Below are 27356 nucleotides of genomic sequence, written 5' to 3'. Positions count from 1 at the left end.
TACTTTTTACTTCTTACATTTTTAAAACCCGAGTATTTTAAAACATGAGTATCTGTACTTCTACTTAAGTAAAGGATGTGTGTACTTTTGCCACCTCTGGTTGGGAGTGATGAGGATGGACAGGATTAGAAATGAGTTTATTAGAGGGACAGCACATGTAGGATGTTTTGGAGACAAAGTGAGGGAGATGCGATTGAGGTGGTTTGGACATGTGCAGAGGAGGGACATGGAGTATATCAGTAGGAGGAAAAGAGGAACGATAAGGAGGAGGTGTGTGTGGATGTGGTGAGGGAAGATGTGCAGGAAGTTGATGTAAAAGAGGCAGATATAAAGGACAGGGGGGTATGGAGACAGATGATCTGCTGTGGTGACCCCTAATGGGAGCAGCTGAAAGAAAAAGAAGAAGAAGAAGAAGAAGAAGAGTTTAAAAAATAAATAAATAAAATGCCCGTTTGATTAAATAATATAAAAAAATGTTTAATAAGAAATTAAATATATAAAAATAAAATCTAATAAATTGAATTAATGTGTTACTTTTTATTATATTGAAAAAATTTTGTAATCAATTCAATTGCCAAAAATAAATTGATTAAATAAAATAAAATGAATGGAAAATTTAATGAAAAGGTTTACATTTGTGTAAAACAGCTGTGTATATAAGTGTTTATGTGTGTGTGCATGTTTTACAGTAAATATTTAATTTTCTTTACTATAATTTGTTAAGGTGCATAACTGTTCTGCTTATTTCAGCATACTTTAACCAATGTCTTCACGGAATTGTCGCCTTTTAAGAAAAAATCTTGAAGCGAACGCTAAAGAATCCATATTTCTAGACCAGGGGTGTCAAACTCATTTTCACTGAGGGCCACATCAGCATAATGGTTTCCCTCAAAGAACCAGATGTAACTTTGAGGCAATATAAATGTAGCTCAATGTAACTAAATGTAATATAAAATAAATACAATTACTCTTTAATGTTAAATAAATATGGATTTTTTAATTTTTTTTTAACAAATATTACATATATATTTGCACAAATGTAAAAAGAAATGTTCGCTTGTTGCTCTGTTATAACATAAATCCTTTTAATTTGTCAGCTTATGAAACCCACATTACTCCATCAATCAACGATCAAACTATCCAAATGAATAAGGATAAATAAAAGTTATGAAATTAACTTTGTTCAAAACTTTTTGTCATAGTTGAGGGGCAGAATAACGGTCCAACTACAATTGTGAGCTGCTAAGAACATGTGTGACAGGTGTAGCATTTTACATAAACAAATGGCTGCGGGGACACATCCAACTAATGAGAGATGGTTTGATTACAGTGAAAGTTTATCTGCATAAACAAACGCAATTTGCCTTTTAATTCTCGCACCATTTATTTATTTATTTATTTATTTATTTTTTGGAGGCTCACTTGGTTTGGTGTCAAAATGCCGACAAAGATTGCACACGTTGAAACCGCCACTGCCTCATAACACAAAAGTCATACCGTTTTTTCTCTTTGAAGCACTAACATATATTCGCCTTCCCATCTTTTTTTAAACAGCCTTCCAGCTGCATACATTTTTATCTTCCGGGACATTTTGGGATCATTGTTTATATTTCTTAATTCGGAAAATGGCACTGATGTGGAAACAATGCACTCTAGTGGTGGAATGCCGTCACTTCACGGGTAACATGATCGGCATGCATTATGGGAAATGTAGTTTATGGTCCATGCACTCTTTTGACTTATTTATTATAAGATAATAAGACCTTTTCAGCTCTCGCGGGCCACATAGAATAACGTGGCGGGCCACATTTAGACAGCGGGCCTTGAGTTTGACACATATGCTCTAATTAGTTCGGACATTCAGTAATCTGACCAATTAAAAAAAAGCACTAAACTGTTGATTTATAGTGTCTCTGCTGTTCTGTGCAAAACTAAATTTCACAATGATTATGTAGACAACAATCACACATTAATGTAGTGCTATGGAATGGGGGAGTCAATAGTAGTCCTAGTAGTAATAATAAGAGTAGTCATTATTATGTGATATGTAATGTGATACAGTTTCTCTTAAAGGTTCAAATAATAATTTGCATTTCATAGAAAGTATATTTAATTCCCAGATAATTTTCTTTGACCCTGGCAAAATGAAATAATTATAAACAGTTGTGTTGTATAAAATAATTAACAGGACAAAAAAACATTACGATAGTTTGATCATTGATTGATGGAGTGATGTGGGTTTCATAAGCTGACAAATTAAAAGGATTTATGTTATAACAGCAAACATTTATTTTTACATTTATGCAAATATATATACAGTGGAACCTCGGGTTATGAACGCCCCGGCATACGTATAATTCAGGTTACGAATCGCAGTTCATCAAAATTTTTGCCCCTGGTTACGAACAATATATCGGGATACGAACGTCGCTCACCAAAAAATCTCAGGCAAGTGGGTTGTTTTTGCTCTATCCACGCAGCTCGTCACATCAGTTAGTGTCCTGTGTCCCTAGCGAGAGCATCGTGTTACTTATCCGCTTGAACTTTTCCCGGCAGCAGCGTAACAACTCATTAGTTGATGCTCGTGGAATGATGAGATGGACAACATTAGCCGATGCATAACCACTTTACTTGTTTTTATGAAGATAGATTAGCAGGGTTACAGTCTTTTCCGAAGTACAATACCCATAATGAATTTCAATCTGGACTTCAATACCAACTGATAGTAGCCTTAAAGAAACAGCTCTCATTATTCCTCTAATGCAACAATTGTCTCAGCGTTCGTGTTAATAACACTGTCTTTAATATTCTATAATATAATATATAATAATATATAATAATATAATATATAATAATATATAATAATATAATATAATAAGATTCTCCTTCAAACAATAACTCTCCCTCCTCCCCTTCTCTGACGTCGTCTCCTGCAGCGAGTCTTCTCAAAGGAAAGTACCGGTAAAGATCTTTTCCTCTTTTGTATGTTTTTATGTGGTATGATTTTAATATAACATGTTAAAAGTAAATAATATTAGTGAATATTGGCTTTATTTTTATTTAAGTAATATTTTTGGTTGTCCAGAACGAATTACCGAAGTTTCTGTTCATTATTATGGGGAAATTTGTATCGGGATACGAACTTTTCAGGTTACGAATAAAGTACCGGAACGAATTAAATTCGTAACCCGAGGTTCCACTGTATATGTAATATTTGTAAGTTAAATAATCCAGATTTTTTTTTACATTAAGGAGTAGTTGCATTTATTTTACATTACGTTTAGTTACATTGAGCTACATTTATATTGCCTCAGAGTTACATCTGGGCCTTTGAGGGAAACCATTATGCTGATGTGGCCCTCAATGAAAATGAGTTTGACATCCCTGACTTAGAGGCTGAAATCCGATTGGACAAAAAATATCTAACATCCACATACACGTACTGGAAGCAGTGCAGCCAAAAGAAACGCTACGAAATGAAGAGAATAAACTGTCGGGAATAAATTAATACAATTTCATGAAACAAATATTAGAATTTAGGTTGTAAATGTAGGTGAGTGCTTTTGATAGTGTTTAGGCCAGGAGAGAAGGCCTTGCTGGCCCTGACCGCCCACCACTGAACTTGAGGAAATCTAATTCAAATGCAAAAGATAGTTTTTAGCTCCTTATGAGACAAATACGTTTGGCAATGAATGAAAAACTCTTAAAGGCTTAAATTAAAGGGCCTCAGTTCACTCATGCACATCTAAAGTATATGCTTTGTCTCTGTACACATGCTGTTACCAATCCTGTTGAGCCTTTGTTTCTATTTTGGTTTTAACCTGTTTTTGTTCAATTCCTGCCACATTCGTTTCACAAATAAGACACACGTGTTTACCGGCAGTGTCAGTAAACATACACTCAGAATCCCATCGGTTTTAAAAGGCTGTTTTCAGAATCAACTTTTCTCTTCACCACTGTGAGGCGCTGTTTCACAATAACTGTACAATAGGGTTGAATACATCAACAGAAGCTCGACTTGATTGACGCTGGAATGTTCCCAGGTAGTCTAGCGTTCGGTAAGACAGCTGAAGCGCTGCATTATGGGATCTGTAGTTTGTGTTTTCAGCGCTTCATATCGCCGTGACATTAATAACAATAATAATAGATCTTTATAAAATCATCTCGTGGACCAGATATAATTGTACGTCGGGCCAGATTTGTCACTGAGTTTGTCACCCCTGATCTATGTGAAGACACTGATCATGTTAATGATTTCTCACAATAATTATCAACAATCATTTAACAAGGTAGGAAACAGCTATTCTTAGAAAAGGCCCCGCAGGCGACTCATGTTGGTGACCCCTGGTTTATACAGTCATCACAGTCAAATAAATCTTTTCTATGCCTCTCCCATTCTAAGACTGATAAATGGTTATTTACTCAATTTTCCACTAATATTACAAAACTACACATATTACAGTACTATTTCTACACATATTACTGAGGCAGTCTGAAATTTCTTACAAACATTTGACAACACTGGCAGCATTTTCGTAATGAATATTTATGGCTTTGAACAAATACAATAAATACAAGGCAACACCACTAATATCACTGCTCTTATCTCCAATAAACACGACACTATTACTCAACAATTTTTTTTTCATTAGGAGAAATTCTTGCAGAAGAAAGTTTCATAGAATAATAAAATAATAAAATAAAAAGCTTTTCCAAAACAGTAAAATAATTTCTGCTTTTTCTTGTAGCAGGAATTGATGAATATAATAACATTTATTGCAAAAGCTATTAACGTGTATTGACTTCAGTATAAATCTGTATTCACTGTGTTACTCATTTCCAGTTCTCTTTTAAACCAAATCATGCATAGTCAAAACAAAGACAAAACAATAAACAGTCTTGTCTGAGTCAAACATGATAAGATGAAAATTTCTAGTCATGTGAATTTCTGAATACTTTGTGCTACTGGTTCAATAATAAAATAACAGACTGATACACAGTTACAGCATAGTGAAAGCAGTCATGTAGTCATTAAATTTTTTTTTAAATAAGCACATTTTTTTTTAATCAGATTTTTATCCTGTAATTCCAAAAGTCCCCAAAAAAAAATTTCTTTGCTGTTAAAGTACAGACTTGAGTTTTGTTTTTCAGCCTACACAAGACCATTACACAGAATCATTCAAGCTACTTAAGGAATACAATTGTGAGAATAAATGTAAAAGAAACACAGACATTAGTTTCACACAGTTGTTTTGTAATTGAATTCCAACTTTTTTTTTTTTTTTATTACAGTGTCTGACTCCAGTGTGCTCAGTTAAATATTTTCATCTCACAAATTCCAAATCCAGGAAAGTCACAGGGAAAATCAGCCCAGGTTGAAATATTAAATTTAGCAAATTTATAACCTGTTATAGCACAGTCCTCATTTCCCCCATAGTCATTGGGTTCTCCGTTCCACCAGAACCTTTAAAAACACAAAAAGTAAAAATGTCAGTTCTTACCTAGAAATATAGATTTAGTAATAAAAAATGCATTGGGAGTAAATTTCAGTTAATGATTTCTTACGAAGTTGTCAGTAGTGTACCATCAACCCATTTAAAATTCCCCTCGATTTCTGTGTCAGACAGACCAATCCAAGCTTCAGCGTTACCAAATCTTTTACTGATGAACTCCTGTAATTGTAACAGCAGAGCATTAATGTAAATTTTCTCTCTCTCTCTCTCTCTCTCTCTCTCTCTCTCTCTCTCTCTCTCTCTCTCTCTCTCACCTGTTCCTCTGTGCTGTTTATAATCACCAGGTCTGCTCCGTTGTTTATACAGTCCTGTCTGCTTTCACTCCAGGCTTTCTTTACATCAGATATGCAGTAAATGCTTGAGCTGAAAAATCCACATCCTTGTATAGAGTATTTGTAAATAGTGTCAGAATGATTGCTTTTTGATCGCAAGATTCATTACAGTTCAGAGACAATTGATTTTTTTATATTCTCAATTTTAAGAAATGATTTCAAACAACAACAAATAAAATTTTAATTAAGTATTTCTTCTTCTTTCAGCTTCTCCCATTAGGGGTCACCACATTAATTATACTTAATGAAAATTTAATCTCCGAACATTTTTTTATTTGCATAAAAGGTTTTTTTTTAATCCAAATCAGATAAAACCCATTAGAATAATACAAGTGAGAATTATTATTAATACTTTAAATTCAGCCCCACCCCATGTTTAGATGTAGTGTTTTGTCGTAGGACAACTGTGATAGCTGATGAAACTTAAAAAGAGATTTTAGCATTTTACATCATTTACAAGTTGGATAGTAGTAGTTGGGTATAGTACACTATATTTCCAAAAGTATTGGGTCATCTGGTCATAAGTATGGTATGTAATTTTTGAGCATTGCATTTCATATTTAGTCCCAATTTGCTATTATAATTCTCTCCACTCTTCTGGGAAGATGCTCCACTAGATTTTGGAGTGTGCTTATGGATATTTGTGTTCATCAGCCACAAGGGTTTTACAAAAGGCAGGTACTGATGTAGGTGAGGAGACCTGGGGTGCAGTCAGTGTTCACATTCATCCCAAAGGTGTTCAGTAGGGATTAGATGAGATCAGAGCTCTATAACAGGTCACTGAAGATCTTCCTCTCTAAAGCATGTAAACCAGATCTTCAAGGAGCTCACTTTGTGCACATGGGCATCGCCATGCTTGAACAGGTTTTAGGTTTCCAGGTTTAAGTGAAGACAAAATTTTATTATAGCGCATCTAAAGACGTCCTGTACAACTGAGTGCCTCCAGCTTTGTGGTAACAGTTTGTAAAAAAAAACACATGCAGCAGGAAAGATCAGGTGACCCAATACTTTTGTAAATATATAATAATAAAAAAATGTACAGTAATATTCACTTACCGAGCTTTAAAAGCATGTTTTTCAGGCTTGATTTCTGCTGCTCTAAATGATCTCTTTGCAGCAGTAGCTGGTCTTTCTGAAATTGTAACTGGTTTATCTGGAGTCTCATTTTGTCATTACTGGTCTGTAAACGCTCTCTCTCTGTATTCATGGTGTTGTAGCTGGACTGGAACTGGTTCTTTTCTGTGTCCAGTTTATTGTTTTTCAACAACAGCACTGTGACGACAGTCAGCAAGAGAATACACAGCAGCAGCAACAGCACACTTACTGCAGTCAGGCTGAAACATCTGCCCCAAGCAGTGCCACCTGCTCAAGATAAACAGACACAGATGCACAATTATTTTATTATTTATTTATGTCTTATATTCCCTAAAAAAAATATTTGAATTGTCTTTAGACAGCATTTGGTAAATGCTCTCAAAATTATATATAACATAACATTTGTTCTATAAAGAAATCCCTAGAACAATAAAAAAAAAGACTCTTCTGCGTGCACCATCAATCATATACACATGAACACTTTCAGGTTCATGCTGAATTAACTATGTCTTCCATTGTAGTTTGTTGCTGGCTATGAATCAGTTTGGTTATCTTGGTACCTTGTCTAATTATTTCATGTTTTTTCTTTGTCGTTATGTATTCTTTGGTAATAAAGAAAGTCTGCACCTGCATCTGTTTTTGGATTCATTAAACAATAAGCACTATAAGTCAATAAGTCATTTTTATCAGTATAGTTTTCTGTTGAAAAAAAAAAACTTGAAAATGAACAATGAATTCTTCGGTTACTCATGTTTATGCCATTACTGCACTCGGTCCTTCTTTAGTACTTTGTAGTTGAGGCCACAATCTAAAATGTGCTTGACCGTTAATACCACTAAATCAGCTCCTAAAGAGTTTTGCTTTGCATTATGCAGATCTAAAACGTGCCATTATAAAAAAAATAAAAAAGTATATGGATCCGAATCTGAAAGTAATTACCTTGTGTTACCTTGTGGAATCAAAAGCTCGTCTGAGAGTAAATCAAAGCAAAGAAATATTTGTTCCTAATAAAGTGGTCGGTTAGTGTATGACATTTCTGACTCAAATTATGACCCATTGTTTATATTTGGCCATATAGAAAATGTGATTACATGGTTGTCTGATTCCCTATTCCACTTTTCTTCCTTTTAAAATGACAGATTAAAACCTTTGAGGACATCAGAACTTCTGCTTTTTCTGGACAATTCATTTCAAAGTGGCAGTTCATACAATCTCATAGTACATGTTTTTACATGTTTCTCTCTCTCTCTCTCTCTCTCTCTCTCTCTCTCTCTTTATATATATATATATATATATATATATATATATATATATATATATATATATATATATATATATATATATATAAGGTCCCCCGCTCATCGACTTTAATCCGTTCCTTAAAATCGGTCGAAATGCGAAAAGGTCAAAGAGCGAATGTAATTATCCCATAAGAAATAATGGAAAACCAATTAATCCGTTCCCGTTTTTGCCCTGTTTTTAGCAGTATAAATAATACAGGTACATAAACAATACTGTATATAATTGTTATGCAGCGTAATGAGCGGAGGCAATGGCGGAGCACAGTTCGCTTTAAGTTTATTGAAAACACGGAGAGTTTAACACAAAAAAACACACACACACACACACACACACACACACACACACACACACACACGGCAGTCTATAGAATCCCGACGAGATATCCGTGGTACGAGGTCCACGGGCAAACGCACGGGTGGAAAAACATAATCCGGGATGCGCTTTGGAAAGAAAGCGCAGCCGTGGAGAGCGCGTGGAGTCCGGAAAGGAAGATATACGTGTGACAGAGAAAACACAGACAAACATGCACCAAACACCTTCACATAACAACAATAATCGACAAGGAGTGTTTGTGAATGAGGGGTTTATATAGGAGGATGAGTGAATAATGAGCCGCAGGTGTGCATGAATGAAGCCGGGGATTCAGGGAAAGCGGTTTTGACAGCCGCCGAAGTCGAAAAAAAGACTTTACACTTTAAACAAAGTATAGTATATACAATATATATGCACTTAATTGTTATATTGCCGCTAAATAACACTATATTGTTCACAAACCGAAGTTTAAATTATTATAGATGCTCTCTCCACGAAGGCTGAGGCGAGACAGGGAAGATTCTTTCCCTTGCTCCACGTGGGTCGGGGTAAAAAAAGGTCGATAAGCGGGCATTTGGTCGTTCAGCGGGCGCAAATTTCGGTCAAAAAACTGTTCGCTAAGCGAAAAGTTTGATATCCGAGCCGGTCGATAAGTGGGGGACCACTGTATATTGAAAATAAAATGTACTGTTTAATCTAGCTGCATTATTGAATCAATTAAAAACAATTACCAAACATTATTTTCAGGATTTTTAAGATTCTGTTTGCATATATTCTTACAGTTAATATACAGTATATCTAACTTACTTTAACATTAAACATTAAAACTAACTTATGCTCTCCTAAAGATCACCTCAGCATAGTGGTAAGATGTTATTTTGTTAAATGAGAGCATTCCCTTGATCAATTCACAGATGTGTTAGTGTGTTGCTGCTCCTCCATCATTTATTATTTTGTGATTTAATGTTTTTTAAGGGTTATATTCCATAATTTATCACTATTATGCAATCTATGTTTTTAAAGCACATACCTGTGTGTTTGGTCTGTAGGTTTTTCTTCACATTGATGTCTTCTGTTACTTCTTTAAGGTCCTGACCTCTAACAGCATCTACATTGTCATAGATTTCCACCACCCTCTCTATGTACTCTCCTCTCTTCTCTGCAAAGTTCACATAATTCTGATCTAGATCTGACATCTCAGTTCTCTAAAACACTGAACTACAGTGTCTCTGCCTGTAAACTATAACCTCCACCACTTTAGTGTACACACTCTGTAATGACACAGGTCTCTTCTATCATTTGGTAAATAAGGAAATCACTAATGTGCAAAGAGGAAGTAAGCAGGCACCAGCAGAATTAAACACTTGAGGCTGAAATCTGATTGGCCAAAAAATATCTTACATCCACATACACGTACTGGAAAAAGTGCAGCCAAAAGAAACGCTACAAAATGAAGAGAATAAACTGTTGGAAATAAATTAATACAATTTCATGAAACAAATATTAGAATTTAGGTTGTAAATGTACGTCAGTGCTTCTGATAGTGTTTAGGCCAGCAGAGAAGGCCTTGCTGGCCCTGACAGCCCACCAAGTCTAATTCAAACGCAAAAGATCATTTTTAGCTCCTTATGAGACAAATAGGTTTGGCAATGAATGAAAAACTCTTAAAGGCTTAAATTAAATGGCCTCAGTTCACTCATGCACATCTGAAGTATATGCTTTGTCTCTGTGCACATGCTGTTACCAATCCTGTTGAGCCTTTGTTTCTATTTTGGTTTAAACCTGTTTTGTACAATAATATCTAGAAATTTGAACTGAAAAATGTTTTGTAACTCAGTGTGCTCAGTACTCGACACCAGAGGTGGGAAGTAACAGAGTACAAATACTTCGTTACTGTACTTAAGTAGATTTTTCTGGTATCAGTTTTTTACTCCACTATTTATTTTACAGACAACTTTTTACTTTTACTCATTACATTTTTACACAAATATCTGTACTTTTTACTTCTTACATTTTCAAAACCGGCTCGTTACTTTAGTTTTAATCCATTGATTTGGTGAAATATCAAATTTTTCTTCTCACTGCGCGCCAATTTCAGCCGAACAACTGATTTCCTTTAATGCGAGTCTTTTTCAATCCGCTGGTGTATAAAGTCCTGACTCTCACTCTTTATGGAGATAAGAATCAGCAGGCAGTAGGTAGTAAGAAGTTTGGGGTTAATGTGGATGAGACAGAGGGAGTCAGTGATTAAACATGAGTGAGAACAGACACATTCCTGATCATCATCATCTTTTCTCTGCTTGTGTTCTATATGTGGATCTTCAGCCTGGATACATTCATTAGGTAACAACATTTTTAATTAGTTTAGGCGAAATTAGGCGGAATTAAAACCTCCAGCAAAACATACCCTTATTTACGACGTCCTTTCTTCGCTTAGATAAAAATAAAAAAAATAAACTTCACCGAAAAATATTTTTAATCAGAAAACATTTGTTTTATTTTTGTATTCTATATTTGTATTTTATATTCATCTTCTCAAATTAAGATGAAACTCATGAGCGATTTAGTCTTGTGGTAAAACAGATGCTTGAAGAGTCCAATATTAGCTTGTGCACAATGTCATAGAGTGCTTTCCAAAGCATTCTTTTTTGTGCTTTCTGTGCATTTTAGCCTTGATTATGGGTCCTAAAATGGGTAAAAATGCCTTTATACCTTATGCTTAAAATACCTGTTCAGTACTTGTCAGTTTACTGTATCTCATTTTCTATCTTGCCTAATCATCTATAGTCTATTTGTACATCTTATGACCCTTTCAATTAACCTGTGTGAAGAGTCTTCTGGCTAATGGGGGAAGAACAGGCGGAAGATTTAACTCTAGGGACTGCATTACCCATAATGCACCGGAGAGCGCGGAGTGATGACGTATGTCGAGGGGACGGAAGTTATAATATAGAAAGAATAAAATGGATGTTCATTATGTGAGTTGGACATGACGATGATCATCATTTTGGTGAGCTGAAAACAGCACCAGAAATACTGTATAACCCAGGGCACAACTTTCTGGATGTTAAAGAATGTTTCCAGTGCGTGCTGAGTGCTAAAAGTCAAAGCAGCATTCAGGAAATATATGTTGTAAACAAACTCACAAAATCTCTTCTCCCGCTATTGAGGCCTTAAATCTTATCCACAGGATGGATACAGTCACACAACAGGACTGCGACTACATTAGAGCATTTTCATCAGTGTTTAGTGGCCTAGGGTTGTCAACACATCATAGAGTTCCCATACCCCTCAGAATGAAAGTGAAAGAAGAACTTGACAGAATGTAGTCAATAAATGTAATCTCAAAGTTGAGCAGCCCCACAGAATGGTGCACGGGAATGGTTGTCGTTCCTAAAGCAAATGGAAAAATACGTATATGTGTGGACTTGACAAATGGGTCAAGAGAGAGCGCCAGTCTTTAGCTATGCACTGGAGAGCGCGGAATGATGATGTATGTGGAGGGGATGGAAGTTATAATATAGAAAGAATAAAGTGGATGTTCACCATGTGAGTTGGACATAAAGGTGTACTGCGCGGTTATTGAGAAAACACACACATTGTAATACAGAAGAACAATCAGTTATGGCATCTTGGCTATAAAGGGGGACCGATTACAGAAAGCAAAGACAGTCTTCGGAGCATGTTGGCATGTTTTGGGGATGAAATAAATACATTTTTGAAATACTACAATTTGCTGCATGTATTAGAGCCCATTTTGCCAGAGTGCTGCTGAATTCTTCATTCTGATTGGTCAGATGGTGTTAATTGATCTAATTTAACTGCAGCTCTGACAGTAGGCTATAAATAAAATCGCAGCTTTATATTCATTAAATTGAATTCATAATTGATGATAACTATTATATAAATAGAATATAAAACCAAATAATTTTACTAAAGAGGACTGTGCTATTAGGAGACTAATGTTCATAATAAAACATGGAGAGATGTTCCATGTCCTGTTACATTTCTCTAAATCTAAAGGAAAAATGTGTTTCACCTGTAATTCAGTATGTGTAGTATTATTTTCTGAATTAGCAGTTAAAGCATCCCATAGCACTTTATAATTAGACCTGCTAACTTTTTGTACAATTAATTAAAGGCATAGCTTTTTTTTTTTTTATCATGTAACACCTTTCCTAATTGTCATTAATGCAGATTTATCAGAGCCATATATATTTGCAAGTATTTGAGACTCTAAAGGTAGAAACAGGTTTCTGCAAAAAAAAAGATGTTTTTATTTATTAGATTTGTTTTAAAAGAAAAAACATGCTGACTGTCTCTTAAAACTCATGATGACAACGATGCAGCTGTATAAAAAAATTGCTGATTATTTTTCCTTTTTTTTTGTTGCAGGTGTTTTATTTCCCTACATTACCATTGTCTAGTTTCATTTACTGTATTTCATTTATCATTGTCTAGTTTACCACTCATATTTGCATGTACAGTATTTGAGCATTGTTGTGTACATTTTCTTCTTATAAATCATCTTTTAAATGTTCAATTTTGCCAACAGAAACAAAGCTTTTTGGCTTTTACTTATGGTTTGGAATTTGTCATCAAATTATTTATTAGTTTATTAGGTTGTTATACAATTGACCATAGACTGGACTGTGAGATGCTCCTGGATCCTGGTAACCACATGAACCTTCTTGTAAATGCAAATTTTGATTTATAGATTTAAATGTAATTCAAATACAGTGTGCTGGAGCACAACAATGACTTCTCTATTATATACAATAGACTTCCTCAAATCATAACAGTAAATAATTACAAAATGTGCAAATGTTACCTACACAATCAGTGTGTCACTTTATTGTGCACAGTAGAGCAGAGACACTATAATTCTCCAATTTAGTATTTGTGTTATTATTGATCAGAGATGTCTCAGACTGTGAAATACACAGAGGATTAAGTAGAGCACATCGAGAGGGTGCTGGAAATTTATGAGAGTGCAGATGCTGTTAGAGATCATAATCAAAAACCAGAAAATGATCCCAACATGACGACTCAACAACCAGGTAAAAAAGTTCTCATGATTACTACTTTTGTTTTTCATTTATTTATTTGAGTCTTGAACAATTCTTACAATACATACATATTATTATATTGTATTGATTAATACATTTGACTGCAAAAATACTAAACTTATTTGACACCCCAGACATCATCAGGAGTCAGAAGTGCAGTCTAGATATGGAGGACAGGAAAAAAAATCAAATTCCAATGTAAAACATAGGGGTTTGTACTATGATGTCCCATGAATTTAGATGGTTTAGCAGATGGCTGATCTAAGAGCTCATACTGATTATTTTCCTCTTTTTTGCAGGTGCCTTATTTTCCCATTTTACACATCATTGTCTAGTTTCCCACTCATATTTGCATGTACAGTATTTAAGCACTGTTGTGTACATTTTCTTTTTATAAATCATCTTCTAGTTAGTCCTTGACTTGCTCAATGTGTCTAAAAACTTAACCTTCTATAAAACAACAATAATTCTTGGTGTATCCTTCATTAATGTCAGTTTTATCATTAAACACCTGCATTTTTGACTTATTTTTCTATTTAAATGTTCAATTTTGCCAACAGAAACAAAGCTTTTGGCTTTTACCTATGTTTTCCAATTTGTCATATTATATTATTTATTAGTTTATTAGGTTGTTATACAATTGACCATAGACTGGACTGTGAGATGCTCCTGGATCCTGGTAACCACATGAACTTTCTTGTAAATGCAAATTATCATTTATAAATTTTAATAGAATCTAGAAACAGTGGTGGATCACACAACAATGACTTCTCTATTATATACAATATACTTCCTCAGATCTTAACAGAAAATCATTTTAAATTGTTACCTACACAATCAGTGTGTCACTTTGTTGTGCACAGTAGAGCAAAGACACTAAATATTTACCAATTTAGTATTTGTTTTATTATTGATCAGAGATGTCTCAGACTGTTGAGTATGTGAGCTACACTGAGGATAGAGGAGAGCACATCGAGAGGGTGGTGGAAATTTATGAGAGTGCAGATGCTGTTAGAGATCATAATCAAAAACCAAAGAATGATCCCAACATGAAGACTCAACAACCAGGTAAAACATTTTTTTGAATATTTTTTAAGAACTTTTTTAATGTTTTAGCACATACTGAACATTTATTGATTAATACATTCGATTTGCAGGGACACAAAATTTCTCTGAGGTCCCGGACATCATTAAGGCTCAGAAAGGCAGTCTTGAGTTGGAGGACATAAAAAGAACAACTCAAATTCATACAGAAAACACAGGTATCATTTAACTCTTGTATTTTAGAAGGTTGTGTATCTCATGGATAAATAAGGTTCATTTTGAAGGAAAAAAGTCAGTCATGTACAATTAAATAAAATGCCAGATGGCATAGGAATCCCTTGGCTTTATTATGACCAGATTTTGATTGTTAAGACAGTTTAGATTAATATTTTATAACTGAAACTCTGACAGCATTCAAATGACAGTGTAAATTTAATTATCTTTTTCTGATTGCTGTGAAGTTTCTGCCTGATGGCATACGTGTCTTTGGCATGGTAATAGTAACCCCACACCACCACTGCTTCACTTATTATTTTTGTAAACAGAAAGGTTTTTATCTGTTTCTGTGTAATTGCTGAAGGAGCTGTTCACTAGAGGGTCTGATGCAATTTAATAAATGCTACTTCCTGAAGAGAACGATGGCACTATTTCAATTGTTTGCCACATTGATGGTTGTTTGGTTACCGGAAGATTCCATTGCAATATGAATGTGTAAAATAAACTATATTAAATCAGTTTACTATAATATATGCATCCATTGATCTCTAGGAGGGGACAAGAAGGGGAGCAGATGTTACACCTTGTCTTTAGTGTGTATGTTGCTACTGTGCGTTCTCCTGCTGACTGCCATCATTGTGCTGTGGACAAAATTCACCACATTGAATACAGAGAACGACCAGTTACAGACCATTTACAACAAGCTGACTGTAGAGAAAGACCAGTTACAGACCAGTTACCTCAACCTGACTATAGAGAGAAACCAGTTACAGACCCGTTACAACAACCTGACTATAGAGAGAGACCAGTTACAGAATGAGAAAGACAGACTTCAGCGCAAGCTGCTTGATATAGGTGAGCAAATGATTTCATACTTTTTCAATACCATTACTTAAGGACCAAGGAACATCAGGAACCCTACAGTAAACATCTATTTTGTGCATTTCAGGGTTGTAGATTCCCAAAAATTAACTATTCATTTAATAAAGTCGAACCACAGTACTTTCAAATCCCATTGGCCAGAAGGTGTTGATTTTGATTTCTCAGACAGTCATAGTGCCAACAATGTTTCAAATGATTGGTTCGGCAAGGTTGTGATTACTGTGGTACAGATGGATTTTTACAGATATTTAAAAAATGCATGTGAAGGTAGAGAACAATAAAACTACTTTATGGTGATGACTTTATGATGTTGATTGTTTTACCATAACACAATAAGAACACTGTCTCAATGTGTGCTCAGATAATAATACCAGTCTTGGATGGGTTTACTTCAGCTCCAGCTTTTACTATATCTCTTATAATGAAAGATACTGGACTGAGAGCAGGAAAGACTGCAAAAACAGAAATGCAGACCTCGTGATTATAAACAGCACAGAGGAACAGGTGAGAACAAGAATGAGAGAAAGAGGGTGAGGGAAGTGGGGGGGGATAGAGAGAGAGAGAGAGAGAGAGAGAGAGAGAGAGAGAGAGAGAGAGAGAGAGAGAGAGAGAGAGAGAGAAAGAATGACAGTTTATACAAAGAAAAAAGCACTGGTTGTATTTCCTGATCGTTTACAGAACTTCATCAATAATCTCCTGGGCAAAAATGGAATAGGTTGGATTGGTCTCACTGACGAAGATAAAGAGGGAGTGTGGAAATGGGTGGACAATACATCACTGACCACTGGGTAAAAAAATAAACCCATAAAATGATATAATCCAAATTATTTATTCCTATTAATAGAATTAATTAATAATCTTCTTTGTCAAAAGTCACCTGTATTATTAATTATTATTCTCTGGGTTTAGGTACTGGCGTTCTGGGGAACCAAACAATTACTCTGGTGAGGACTATGCTCAGATTTATAAGCCTGATAGCATACAAAGTTGGATTGACCAACGTAGCTCTGTAAGTGCACGGTGGATCTGTGAGAAAAAATTTTAATCTGTTTAGTAAAAAGTCAGACTGAATGATTAAAAAAAATTAATGAGTTAAGGCAAGCTGCTCACCCGAGCTACTTGTAGTCAGCAATTAATTATTAATTAATTTTTTTTTTCTTTCTTGCATTTCTAAAAATTTAAAAACTGCAAAATTACAGCTGCTTGAAGTCTTCTTAGTCAGTAATTTCTTTTGTTTATTTATAATGTTTATTTATATTGTTTTTTTCTAATGTAATGGCATGTCATGAATTACTGAAATGAACAATACATGAAGGTGCTAAATGTTTCTTGAGAAGTCTGTTTCACCATGCTCTGCTTTTGCTTTTGAGTTACTTCAAATAATAATGATGTATTTGTTCATTTAATGTCTGCTTCTGCAAAGAAAACATAACTATGGTTTAAATGAAAAGCAGACTTTAAGCGTCAAGTACTGGAAGTGCAAATAAAAACATTTTGCATGACATACATATTTTGCCAAAAATATTGGGTCACCTGGTCATAAGTACAGTAGCATTGGAGCATTGCATTCCACATTTAATCTCAATTTGCTCTTATAATTCTCTCCACTCTTCTGAAGGTCTTAATGTAGGTCAGGTCTTGATGTAGGTAAGGAGACCTGGGTTTCAGTCAGCATTCACATTAATCCCAAAGGTGTTCAGAAGGTAAGAAATCAGACCTCTATAGCAGGCCACTCAAGATCTTCCCCTACAAAGCATGTAAGCCAGATCTTCAAGGAGCTCACTTTGTGCACAGCGGCATCACCATGCTGGAACAGATGTGGTTTCCAAGTTCAAGTAAATGCTAAATTTTATTGTAGCACATCTAAAGACGTCCTGTACAATTGAGTGCCTCCAGCTTTGTGGTAACAATTTTGAAAAAAAAAACATATAGCAGGCAAGATCAGGTGACCCAATACTGCTGAGAAGTGTAGATCCTGTCCTCTCACTGTCACACTGACACTGTTTATTACAAAGCACCAACTGTATATTCAGTTTCCTAAATTTTCTCTCATGTCATAACTAAGAAATCACAATGTCTCACTTCAACTTAATTTAAAATCCTGTTTTGCTACACCTGACGTGTGAGTCTTGATTTATTGGATTGTTTTTTTATTACTGAACTGTTATTGTCCACGTTTCTGATAATGTCTGCCTTGTTTTAGTTTTTTTGTTGATTACCTGAACTATGCCTGGATTTATTAAATACAGTTTACCTAAATTTCTATCTGTGTGTTGTTACAACCTGAAAGACATACTGGAGTATATATAGTATACAGGGAGTGCAGAATTATTAGGCAAATGAGTATTTTGACCACATCATCCTCGTTATGCATGTTGTCTTACTCCAAGCTGTATAGGCTGGAAAGCCTACTACCAATTAAGCATATTAGGTGATGTGCATCTCTGTAATGAGAAGGGGTGTGGTCTAATGACATCAACACCCTATATCAGGTGTGCATAATTATTAGGCAACTTCCTTTCCTTTGGCAAAATGGGTCAAAAGAAGGACTTGACAGGCTCAGAAAAGCCAAAAATAGTGAGATATATTGCAGAGGGATGCAGCAGTCTTAAAATAGCCAAGCTTCTGAAGCGTGATCATCGAACAATCAAGCGTTTCATTCAAAATAGTCGACAGGGTCGCAAGAAGCGTGTGGAAAAACCAAGGCGCAAAATAACTGCCCGTGAACTGAGAAAAGTCAAGCGTGCAGCTGCCAAGATGCCACTTGCCACCAGTTTGGCCATATTTCAGAGCTGCAACATCACTGAGTGCCCAAAAGCACAAGGTGTGCAATACTCAGAGACATGGCCAAGGTAAGAAAGGCAGAAAGTCGACCACCACTGAACAAGACACACAAGCTGAAACGTCAAGACTGGGCCAAGAAATATCTCAAGACTGATTTTTCTAAGGTTTTATGGACTGATGAAATGAGAGTGAGTCTTGATGGGCCAGATGGATGGGCCCGTGGCTGGATTGGTAAAGGGCAGAGAGCTCCAGTCCGACTCAGACGCCAGCAAGGTGGAGGTGGAGTACTGGTTTGGGCTGGTATCATCAAAGATGAGCTTGTGGGGCCTTTTCGGGTTGAGGATGGAGTCAAGCTGAACTCCCAGTCCTACTGCCAGTTTCTGGAAGACACCTTCTTCAAGCAGTGGTACAGGAAGAAGTCTGCATCCTTCAAGAAAAACATGATTTTCATGCAGGACAATGCTCCATCACACACGTCCAAGTACTCCACAGCGTGGCTGGCAAGAAAGGGTATAAAAGAAGAAAATCTAATGATATGGCCTCCTTGTTCACCTGATCTGAACCCCATTGAGAACCTGTGGTCCATCATCAAATGTGCGATTTACAAGGAGGGAAAACAGTACACCTCTGAACAGTGTCTGGGAGGTTGTGGTTGCTGCTGCACGCAATGTTGATGGTGAACAGATCAAAACACTGACAGAATCCATGGATGGCAGGCTTTTGAGTGTCCTTGCAAAGAAAGGTGGCTATATTGGTCACTGATTTGTTTTTGTTTGGTTTTGAATGTCAGAAATGTATATTTGTGAATGTTGAGATGTTATATTGGTTTCACTGGTAAAAATAAATAATTGAAATGGGTATAAATTTGTTTTTTGTTAAGTTGCCTAATAATTATGCACAGTAATAGTCACCTGCACACACAGATATCCCCCTAAAATAGCTAAAACTAAAAACTACTTCCAAAAATATTCAGCTTTGATATTAATGAGTTTTTTGTGTTCATTGAGAACATGGTTGTTGTTCAAATTAAATCCTCAAATAAAATTAATCCTCAAAATACAACTTGCCTAATAATTCTGCACTCCCTGTATAGTAAAGTATATATACAATTAGTCTGTGTCTCCTGAACTCATTCCTTAAAGCAATTTGCTGCTTTCTGATTACTGTACATGGTATCACTAGGTGATATTTCTGTCTTTTAATGGACAGCAGTAAAAGACCTTAATGTGATTATTGACTCCAGCCGTTCCCTAGGTAATATTACTAGAATAGCGTCCTATCATTTTAGAAGTATTGCTTGGATATGAAATGATGTTACATGATGCAGAAGAAATAGTTCAAGCTTTTGGTACTTCTAGGTTGGAATATTGTAATGCCTTATAGTCTGGATGTTCCAATATGTGCATAAATAAGCTCCTGTTAGTCAAAAATGCAGCAGCAAGTGTCTGTAAATGCAAAAAACAAGCTAAAGAAACCACACTAACGTACATAAGTTCTCTAATAAGGTGGGCATCCAAAAAGGTGTTTTTGAGTGTTTAAAGTTTCTGGAGTTGGAAGAGAACCTGGTGTTGGATCTATGTAGGATCTATCAAATGTTTAGCTATTTTATGAGTCGCTTAGTAGCTCCTGGTTCCATAACCTCAAATGACTGTATAAGACTGTAGAAAAGACATTACTCAAAAACGTACATTCCGGTGCTCACGGTAGTTCTCACTCTCATTGCTTTAATATTTATAATCACACGCTTGATATCACCCAGATGAGAACAATTCCCCTTTTCCTCTCAAGGTTTCTTCCTCATAACATCTAAGGGAGTTTTTGCTCTGCACCAGTCACCACAGGCTGCTCATCATTCACATTCAAGTACTAAGTACTAAGTACTAAGACAGAGTAAGTAATCCGGCACCAAGTCTATTGTCTAAAGATTGTCTACAGGAGCACCACTCCAATCCTCTTGTATCCAACAGGTTTGCTCTCTTCAGTAAAGAAACCACTGAGAAACCTGAAAAATCTCTGTGTAAAGGACCTCACTGGTTCTCGGCTGGAAGACACTGCCATCATGTTCAAAACAGAAAGGATCTGTAAAAATGAAGCAGAAACCCCAGCAACTGAAAGTAAACAAATGTTCTACTATAACAGGACTGCAAACCAGCTACAACTATTGGTACAGGATAATGTCATCAGATTCAGTAGTGATGTTCTAGAGGAAAAAAGCGACAGCTCGGCAAGAAGTGATCGAAACAGAAGTGATCTTTTGAAAAATATTTTTTTAAGTAAAAGACTTGAATCAAAGCAATACTGAGTCTGATTCAACTGCATTGTACACAACAAAAGACTGTAACTCCGATTCGCACACAGAAACATTAACAGTCATGCACTCCTACTTAGAAGGTCTAGATGCATTAAAAGACTTAATATATTAAACCTGTAAGAAATTGTTTAAAATGCATCAGTAAAAAAATTGCACGTTTATAGTTTATCAGTTGCATAAACAAAAATCCTGAATTGTATCTTATGTTTGTAATTTAGTTAACAAGTGTTGATTTATTCATTAATAGAAACTCGAAGCACTTTTGTACGTCGCTCTGAATAAGGGCATGTGCTAAATGCGGTAAATGTAAATGCCATAAATTTAAATGTTACACGTTTAGACATGTTATAAAATAACATTATGTTTAGTGTTTAGACTTTGCTTTAAATAAAAGTGGACGTGATATCAGATTGAGCTTGTTACCTAAATATGCCACTAGATGGCACTATGTTACATGTTATGTGCTGCGTACTTCTTTTTTCGGCTGCTTCCATTAGGGGTTGCCAAAGCAGATCATCCATACTACTCTGTTTCTAGCCTTTAGTTTTTTTCTTTACCTTGTGTTTCCTGTTTTTCCCCACTAGATGAAGCCATTTTGTCTCTGTGTCCTTAATTAGATATTATTGTTTCCACCTGAATCCTGTTAACCCTGTGTGTATTTAAGTTTCTCTTCCGTTTTTGTCTGGTGTTTGTTTATTGATGTGTGTTAGTTCTGATAACGCTGTACTTTTACTAATTCCACATGAATCTAAAAGTAAACTTTCTTATTGCATATCATCTCTGGATGGATTTCTATCTCAGCATGTACAGCTGTAAAAGACCTTTCATTTGAGATGTATGTGGATAACATTAATAGAATAGGCTTCTTTCACCATAGAAATATTGCTACAATAAAAAATGTTACATGATGCAGAAAAACTTATTTATGCTTTTGTTACATCCAGTTTGGATTATTGTAATGACTTACTTTCTGGATGTTCTAATATGTGCATAAATAAGCTTCAGTTACTTCAGAATACAGCAGTTTTCTTTTTATTATACAGCAGATGTTTTGCCCTATTATACAGCCAGGACTGCCCTTCTTGAGTCTGTTTCAAATTCCCAATGTTAATTGACCATGGTTTGGAGTCAAGGACGTACTGAATTTTATTTTTGCTGTTTGACGCTTCCTCCTCTTAGTTTTCACAGATGATGTCTGGCACTCTGCATGGTTTATGGCCATGTACTAATTAGAAAGGAAAAAAACCCTGTGGAGGCTTGTGAGATCTCTTGTACTGCGAACAATAAGAGCTCAAGCCGTTTCATCCTTCCAAATCATATTTTGAGGGTTCTGTTAAATCACTCCATTGGGGACTAAATGATTTAGTCCCCAATCATTTGTAAAGCTAGTGTAGTGTCCCTGAAGTAAATGCCATGTTTTGGTAGTCTGGAGCTCTTGCGGGATTCTGATTCGGGAGATAAAACGGAAACACCCCTGTCTGTCTGTCTGTCTGTCTGTCTGTCTGTCTGTCTGTCTGTCTGTCTCTCTCTCTCTCTCTCTCTCTCTCTCTCTCTCTCTCTCTCTCTTGGTTCCATCCTCTGCCCTCTAAAAAAAAAAAAAGAACACAGATTTGCTAGATGTTGCTTCATGTAGGTTTGTGATTCTCACTGCTTGATTTCTCCAGCTCCGCTCTTCATTCTCAAACCGGCACTCGGCCTTTGCTGCCACATAAAAATAATGTACATAATAAAGCATGAAATGATGTTCCATGTTCCATTACAATATACTGGACCTAAAAGAAAACCGTGTTTCATCAGTAAGGTTAATTCAGTACGTGTACTATAATGTGTTTAATTAGCAGTTGGAGAATTATGCAGCATTTTAAAATAAGACCTGTTTATAACATGTTGTACATTTTATCCCATTCAAATCTTTTATCATGTGCACATTTTCGCATTAATAAGGGAACAGTATATTTACAGGTGTTTGAGAGTCTAAAGGGGAAACTGGTTTCTGAATCACATTTTATTATTTTTCTATTGTCCAATGATTTTTCTGCTTATACTGCCAAAAGTCAGCACATTCATGACCTACTGCAGGTCAAATCTCATTGTATTTGCTAAAAGAAAAGATAGTTTTATACAAATCATTTTGCTTTTTTAAAATAATATATATTTCCAATGAAAAAACCATTGCCAATGATTCTGATCTATAGATTAAGCATACCACAATGCTTTAGCAGCTTCATAAAAAAAAACTTTGTTTCCTTTATTTTTTGTGTCCTTTATTTCCTCATTTTACACATCATTGTCTACTTTCCCACTCATATTTGCATGTATTTGAGCCTTTTATTTTCCATCTGTTTACTGCAGTTGGCTTCATCTTTAAGTCCTGAGGTGTCATTTGTAAAACTGTGAGTAGGATCCTTACTAAAAGTATACGTGCACCCGAAAGCCAAAAATGTCATACTAATTCACCTGCAAGTGTGCATACGTGAATCAGCTCATCCTTTATACACCCATATTTAACCATAAGTTTTATGAAACAATTATCAGTACAAGCGCAAATAACACTGCTGGATTTAATCTTTATGATATGGATCTAACATATGATATGGAATGAAATTAAATGTGTGTGAGGCATCAATATTTATGATCACTCCTCTCACATTTACTTCTACAAACTGACTTCAGTTCACCACCTCGCCATCTGTCTCGCCAATTCCCCCTGTCTCCAGAATGTGCGTTCGCATGGCTGAGTTTACTCACAGGTGCTCATATTCTCCTGTCAGTGCTCCTGTTTTCTGGTAACCAAATACACTTTTTTGTAAATGCAAATTATGATTTATTATTTGAAACTAGATAATAGATACAGGATATATAGGAAAAAGATAGGAAATAGATATAGTGCGCTGGGTCACACAACAATGACTTCTCTATTACATAGACTTCCTTAAGTTATAACAAAAAATCATTTAAAGTGTGCAGTTGTTGCCTCCACAATCAGTGTTTAATTTTGTTGTGCACAGAAGAGCAGAGACACTATAATTCACCAATTTGGTATAGTTAAGAGATGTCTCAGACTGTGGAATCTACGACTCAGAAGTACGATGCTGAGAATAGAGGAAAGCGCATTGAGAGGGTGGTGGAAATCTATGAGAGTGCAGATGCTGTTAGATATAATCCCAAAACAGGGGAGAATCCCATCATGAAGACTCAACAAACAGGTAATACAGTATATATATATATATATATATATATATATATATATATATATATATATATATATATATATATATACACTGCATTTGATCATCTAATTGTAAATATTGCTTACAGTAGATATGATGTGTTCATCACAGACTGTACATTTATTGATTAATACATTTGGTTTTAGAGACACAAAAGCTGTCGGAGGCCCCAGACATCATCATGGGACAAATCGACAGTCTAGTGTTGGAGGACATGAAAGAAAGAAAGAAAATTCAAACACAAAATATAGGTAGCATTTTGTGCATCTCATGAATTTAAGATAAATAGGCTTCAAATTGTAAGAATAAGACCATCATGTTAAACAGAATAAAAAGTAAGTGACATTAAAAAAAGAGAAAGGCAAGTGAATCCCTTGGCTTTATCATAGCCAGATTCTGATTGTAATGACAACGCTGATTAATATTTTATAACTGGAGCGCTGACAGCATTCGCTGTGATTTAAATTACAGAGTAAATTTAAGGATCTTTTTTCCAATCCATTGGTGTTTCTAAGTATTATCTTACACTAACCTGACACAACAATTAATTAATTTCCTAAACAAAAAGGTTTTTATCTTTTTTGTTATCTTGTTGATAAAGGAGGCTTGTGTAGTCTGGTTGTTTAATAATGCAACCTCCAGCATCATATGATGAATGAAGCTACATTAAATCTGTCTCTGTTTTCATTGGTCTTTAGAAAAAGAGAAGAAGGGGAGCAGATGTTACAGAGTGACTGTAGTGTGTGTATTGCTGCTGTGTGTTCTCCTGCTGGCTGCCATCTCAGTGCTTTGGATCAAATTCACTAATCTGATTACAGAAAACAACCAGTTACAGACCAGATACAACAACCTGACTACAGTAAACAACCAGTTACAGACAAGATACAACAACGTGACTACAGAAAACAACCAGCTACGGACCAGTTACAACAACCTGACTACAGAAAACAATCAGATACAGACCAGTTACAACAACCTGACTACAGAAAACAATCAGTTACAAACAAGATACAACAACCTGATTACAGAAAACAACCAGCTACAGACCAGCTACAACAACCTGACTATAGACAAAAACCAGTTACAGACCAGATACAACAACCTGACTACAGAAAACATCCAGTTACAGACCAGATACAACAACTTGACTACTACAAACAATCAGTTACAGACCCGATACAACAACCTGACTACTACAAACAATCAGTTACAGACCAGATACAACAACCTGACTATAGAGAGGAACCAGACACAGAATGAGAAAGACAGACTTCAGAGCAAGTTGGATTTTATAGGTCAGCAAATTCTTTAATACTTCAATTAATGCAATAAACCAGCCATCCATTTGAGGGGTTGGTACTTAAAACCTAAAACTAGACATTCTCAAATTCCATTGGTCAGAAGATTTTACATTTTTACGTGTCTTTTCAGTGGATCTATCTATCTATCTATCTATCTATCTATCTATCTATCTATCTATCTATCTATCTATCTATCTATCTATCTATGTTGCTTCTGTTTCTCGTTTTTGTTTTTGACCTCCTATTGTTTGCTAATTGCCTGACCTTTGTCTATTTCTCGTTCATGATTTTGCCTAAAGATTTGGAGTTGATTGTATATATATTAACAAATCATTCTTATCCAGTACTTCCGATATCCTGCGTGCATTTAGCACATGACCAATAACCACTTACAAAAGGACTTTATAAAAATATGCACAATCATTGATAAGGTTTCTGTAAGAATATTTATTTAACATTTATGTAAGCATTTATCTATGTCAGCACTTGCAACAGACTTTAAATTTGTATGAAAAAATGATGCATTTTGATTTAGATTACAATAAATCTTTTTCAGGGTTAAAACTTTAGCATGCTGATTATTTTACTATAAGGGTGTACTCTTATTTCCTTGTAAGAATCATATGGATGATTCCATCATACAATGATTGTTGACTGCATATTTCTCAATGTGTGCTCAGATACATATACCAGACTTGGATGGACCTACATAAACTCTAGTGTTTACTATATCTCTACTAACCAGAAGAACTGGGAAGATAGCAGACAGTACTGCAGAGAGAATGGAGCAGACCTGGTGATCATAAACAATATTGAGGAACAGGTGTGTGTGTGTGTGTGTGTGTGTGTGTGTGTGTGTGTGTGTGTGTGTGTGAGAGAGAGAGAGAGAGAGAGAGAGAGAGAGAGAGAGAGAATATGAAATGTTTAGACAAAGAACAATGCTCTGATATTGTTATTTTCTGATCGTTGATATTGTTATTTTCTGATCGTTTACAGAACTTCATCAATAATCTCCTGGGCAAAGACGGTGTGGGTTGGATTGGTTTAACTGACAAAGATACAGAAGGAGTGTGGAAATGGGTGGACAATACACCACTGACCGCTGGGTAAAAAAACAACATAAATGTATATAATCCAGTAAATAACTTGTTCCTATTAATATATATTAATAATATGCTTCTTTGTCAAAAGTGTTATTAAATTTTGTTCTCCAGGTTTGGGTACTGGCATTCTGGGGAACCAAACCATTTAACTGATGATGAGGACTATGCTCAGATTTATAAGCCTAATAGCATCCAAAGTTGGTTTGACCAACGTAGCTCTTCAACTGCACAGTGGATCTGTGAGAAAAAAATTGGATCTGTTTAGTAAAATATCAGATTGATTGATTTTGAAAAATTAATGAGTTAAGGCAAGCTGCTCACCCGAGCTACTTATTGTTGGTAACTATGATTTTTTTTTTTCCAAACTTTTTTACATATTTTACAAAATTGCTAAATGACAGGTGCCTGTCAATTACAAACTCTTAATTATTGATATTTTCTCCATTTATATTTACCAAATTTGACAGTTTTTACATTTTTCTTAAAAAGTGTCTATTTCATCATGCTTTGGATTTGCTTATATAACTTTAAATAAAGATGATTTATTTGATCATTCAATGTTTGCTTCTGTTAAGGAAATATAACTACAGTTTAAATGAAAAGCAGACTTTAAGTGTCAAGTACTGAACGTGCAAGAAAAAAAAACATCACCCTGACATATTGTGGCTACTTTTACATGCCAGAAGATGGTGCTTGACTTAATATTGCTCCATGTTCAAGTCAGTTTTACAGTTCTACTGATGTGTGCAGTGTCAGTGTTAAATCTTCACCATGTGAATACAAGTCAACATAACTCAAGTCAACATAACTCAAGTCAACTCAACTGAATACACTCATGTGTGTCTGACCCTGTCCTGTATCA

General features: G+C 35.4%; 2 protein-coding genes across 7 annotated transcripts; one reads left to right on the top strand and one right to left on the bottom strand.

Moving 5' to 3' along the window:
- Positions 1-4554: 4554 nt before the first annotated feature.
- LOC124381383 (C-type lectin domain family 4 member E-like) lies at positions 4555-9908 on the bottom strand. Its single transcript, XM_046842978.1, has 5 exons — positions 9585-9908; positions 6902-7207; positions 5768-5892; positions 5566-5672; positions 4555-5464 (listed from the first exon to the last, which is right to left on the bottom strand). Exons 1-5 carry the CDS (start codon positions 9748-9750, stop codon positions 5311-5313), a joined length of 858 nt encoding a protein of 285 aa, XP_046698934.1. The 5' UTR covers positions 9751-9908; the 3' UTR covers positions 4555-5310.
- Positions 9909-11438: 1530 nt separating this feature from the next.
- Positions 11439-26908, top strand: LOC124381376 (CD209 antigen-like protein E). 6 transcript variants are annotated; one of them, XM_046842963.1, is made up of 8 exons: positions 11439-13614; positions 14244-14322; positions 14542-14691; positions 14781-14885; positions 15436-15738; positions 16127-16269; positions 16444-16553; positions 26612-26890. In XM_046842963.1, the coding sequence occupies exons 3-8, from the start codon at positions 14544-14546 to the stop codon at positions 26757-26759; spliced, it is 957 nt and encodes a 318-aa protein (XP_046698919.1). In that variant the 5' UTR covers positions 11439-13614; positions 14244-14322; positions 14542-14543; the 3' UTR covers positions 26760-26890. The 6 variants fall into 6 exon arrangements, with proteins under 6 accessions (XP_046698919.1, XP_046698917.1, XP_046698918.1 ...); XM_046842961.1 differs by lacking the exon at positions 14244-14322; XM_046842962.1 differs by lacking the exons at positions 14244-14322; positions 26612-26890 and adding an exon at positions 16675-17496 and having other exon boundaries at positions 11441-13614.
- The last annotated feature ends 448 nt before the right edge of the window (positions 26909-27356 follow it).

This window comes from Silurus meridionalis, chromosome 28, assembly GCF_014805685.1.
Source record: "Silurus meridionalis isolate SWU-2019-XX chromosome 28, ASM1480568v1, whole genome shotgun sequence".
Classification (NCBI taxonomy): domain Eukaryota; kingdom Metazoa; phylum Chordata; class Actinopteri; order Siluriformes; family Siluridae; genus Silurus; species Silurus meridionalis.
The sequence above is the reverse complement of the archived record's forward strand: the minus strand, read 5'-3'. Positions and strand labels throughout refer to the sequence as shown.

What these genes read in the sequence shown, in the direction of transcription:
- LOC124381383 (XM_046842978.1), bottom strand. Translation starts at nt 9,750, where the DNA reads ATGTCAGATCTAGATCAGAATTATGTGAACTTTGCAGAGAAGAGAGGA. An exon ending in AAACATGCTTTTAAAGCTCG is followed by an intron (nt 5,893 to 6,901) that starts GTAAGTGAATAT and finishes ACTCTATACAAG; the next exon opens with GATGTGGATTTTTCAGCTCA. An exon ending in GGTACACTACTGACAACTTC is followed by an intron (nt 5,465 to 5,565) that starts GTAAGAAATCAT and finishes GTGTTTTTAAAG; the next exon opens with GTTCTGGTGGAACGGAGAAC.
- LOC124381376 (XM_046842960.1), top strand. Translation starts at nt 23,913, where the DNA reads ATGTCTCAGACTGTGGAATCTACGACTCAGAAGTACGATGCTGAGAAT. An exon ending in CATGAAGACTCAACAAACAG is followed by an intron (nt 24,067 to 24,236) that starts GTAATACAGTAT and finishes ATTTGGTTTTAG; the next exon opens with AGACACAAAAGCTGTCGGAG. An exon ending in TAAACAATATTGAGGAACAG is followed by an intron (nt 26,215 to 26,387) that starts GTGTGTGTGTGT and finishes GATCGTTTACAG; the next exon opens with AACTTCATCAATAATCTCCT.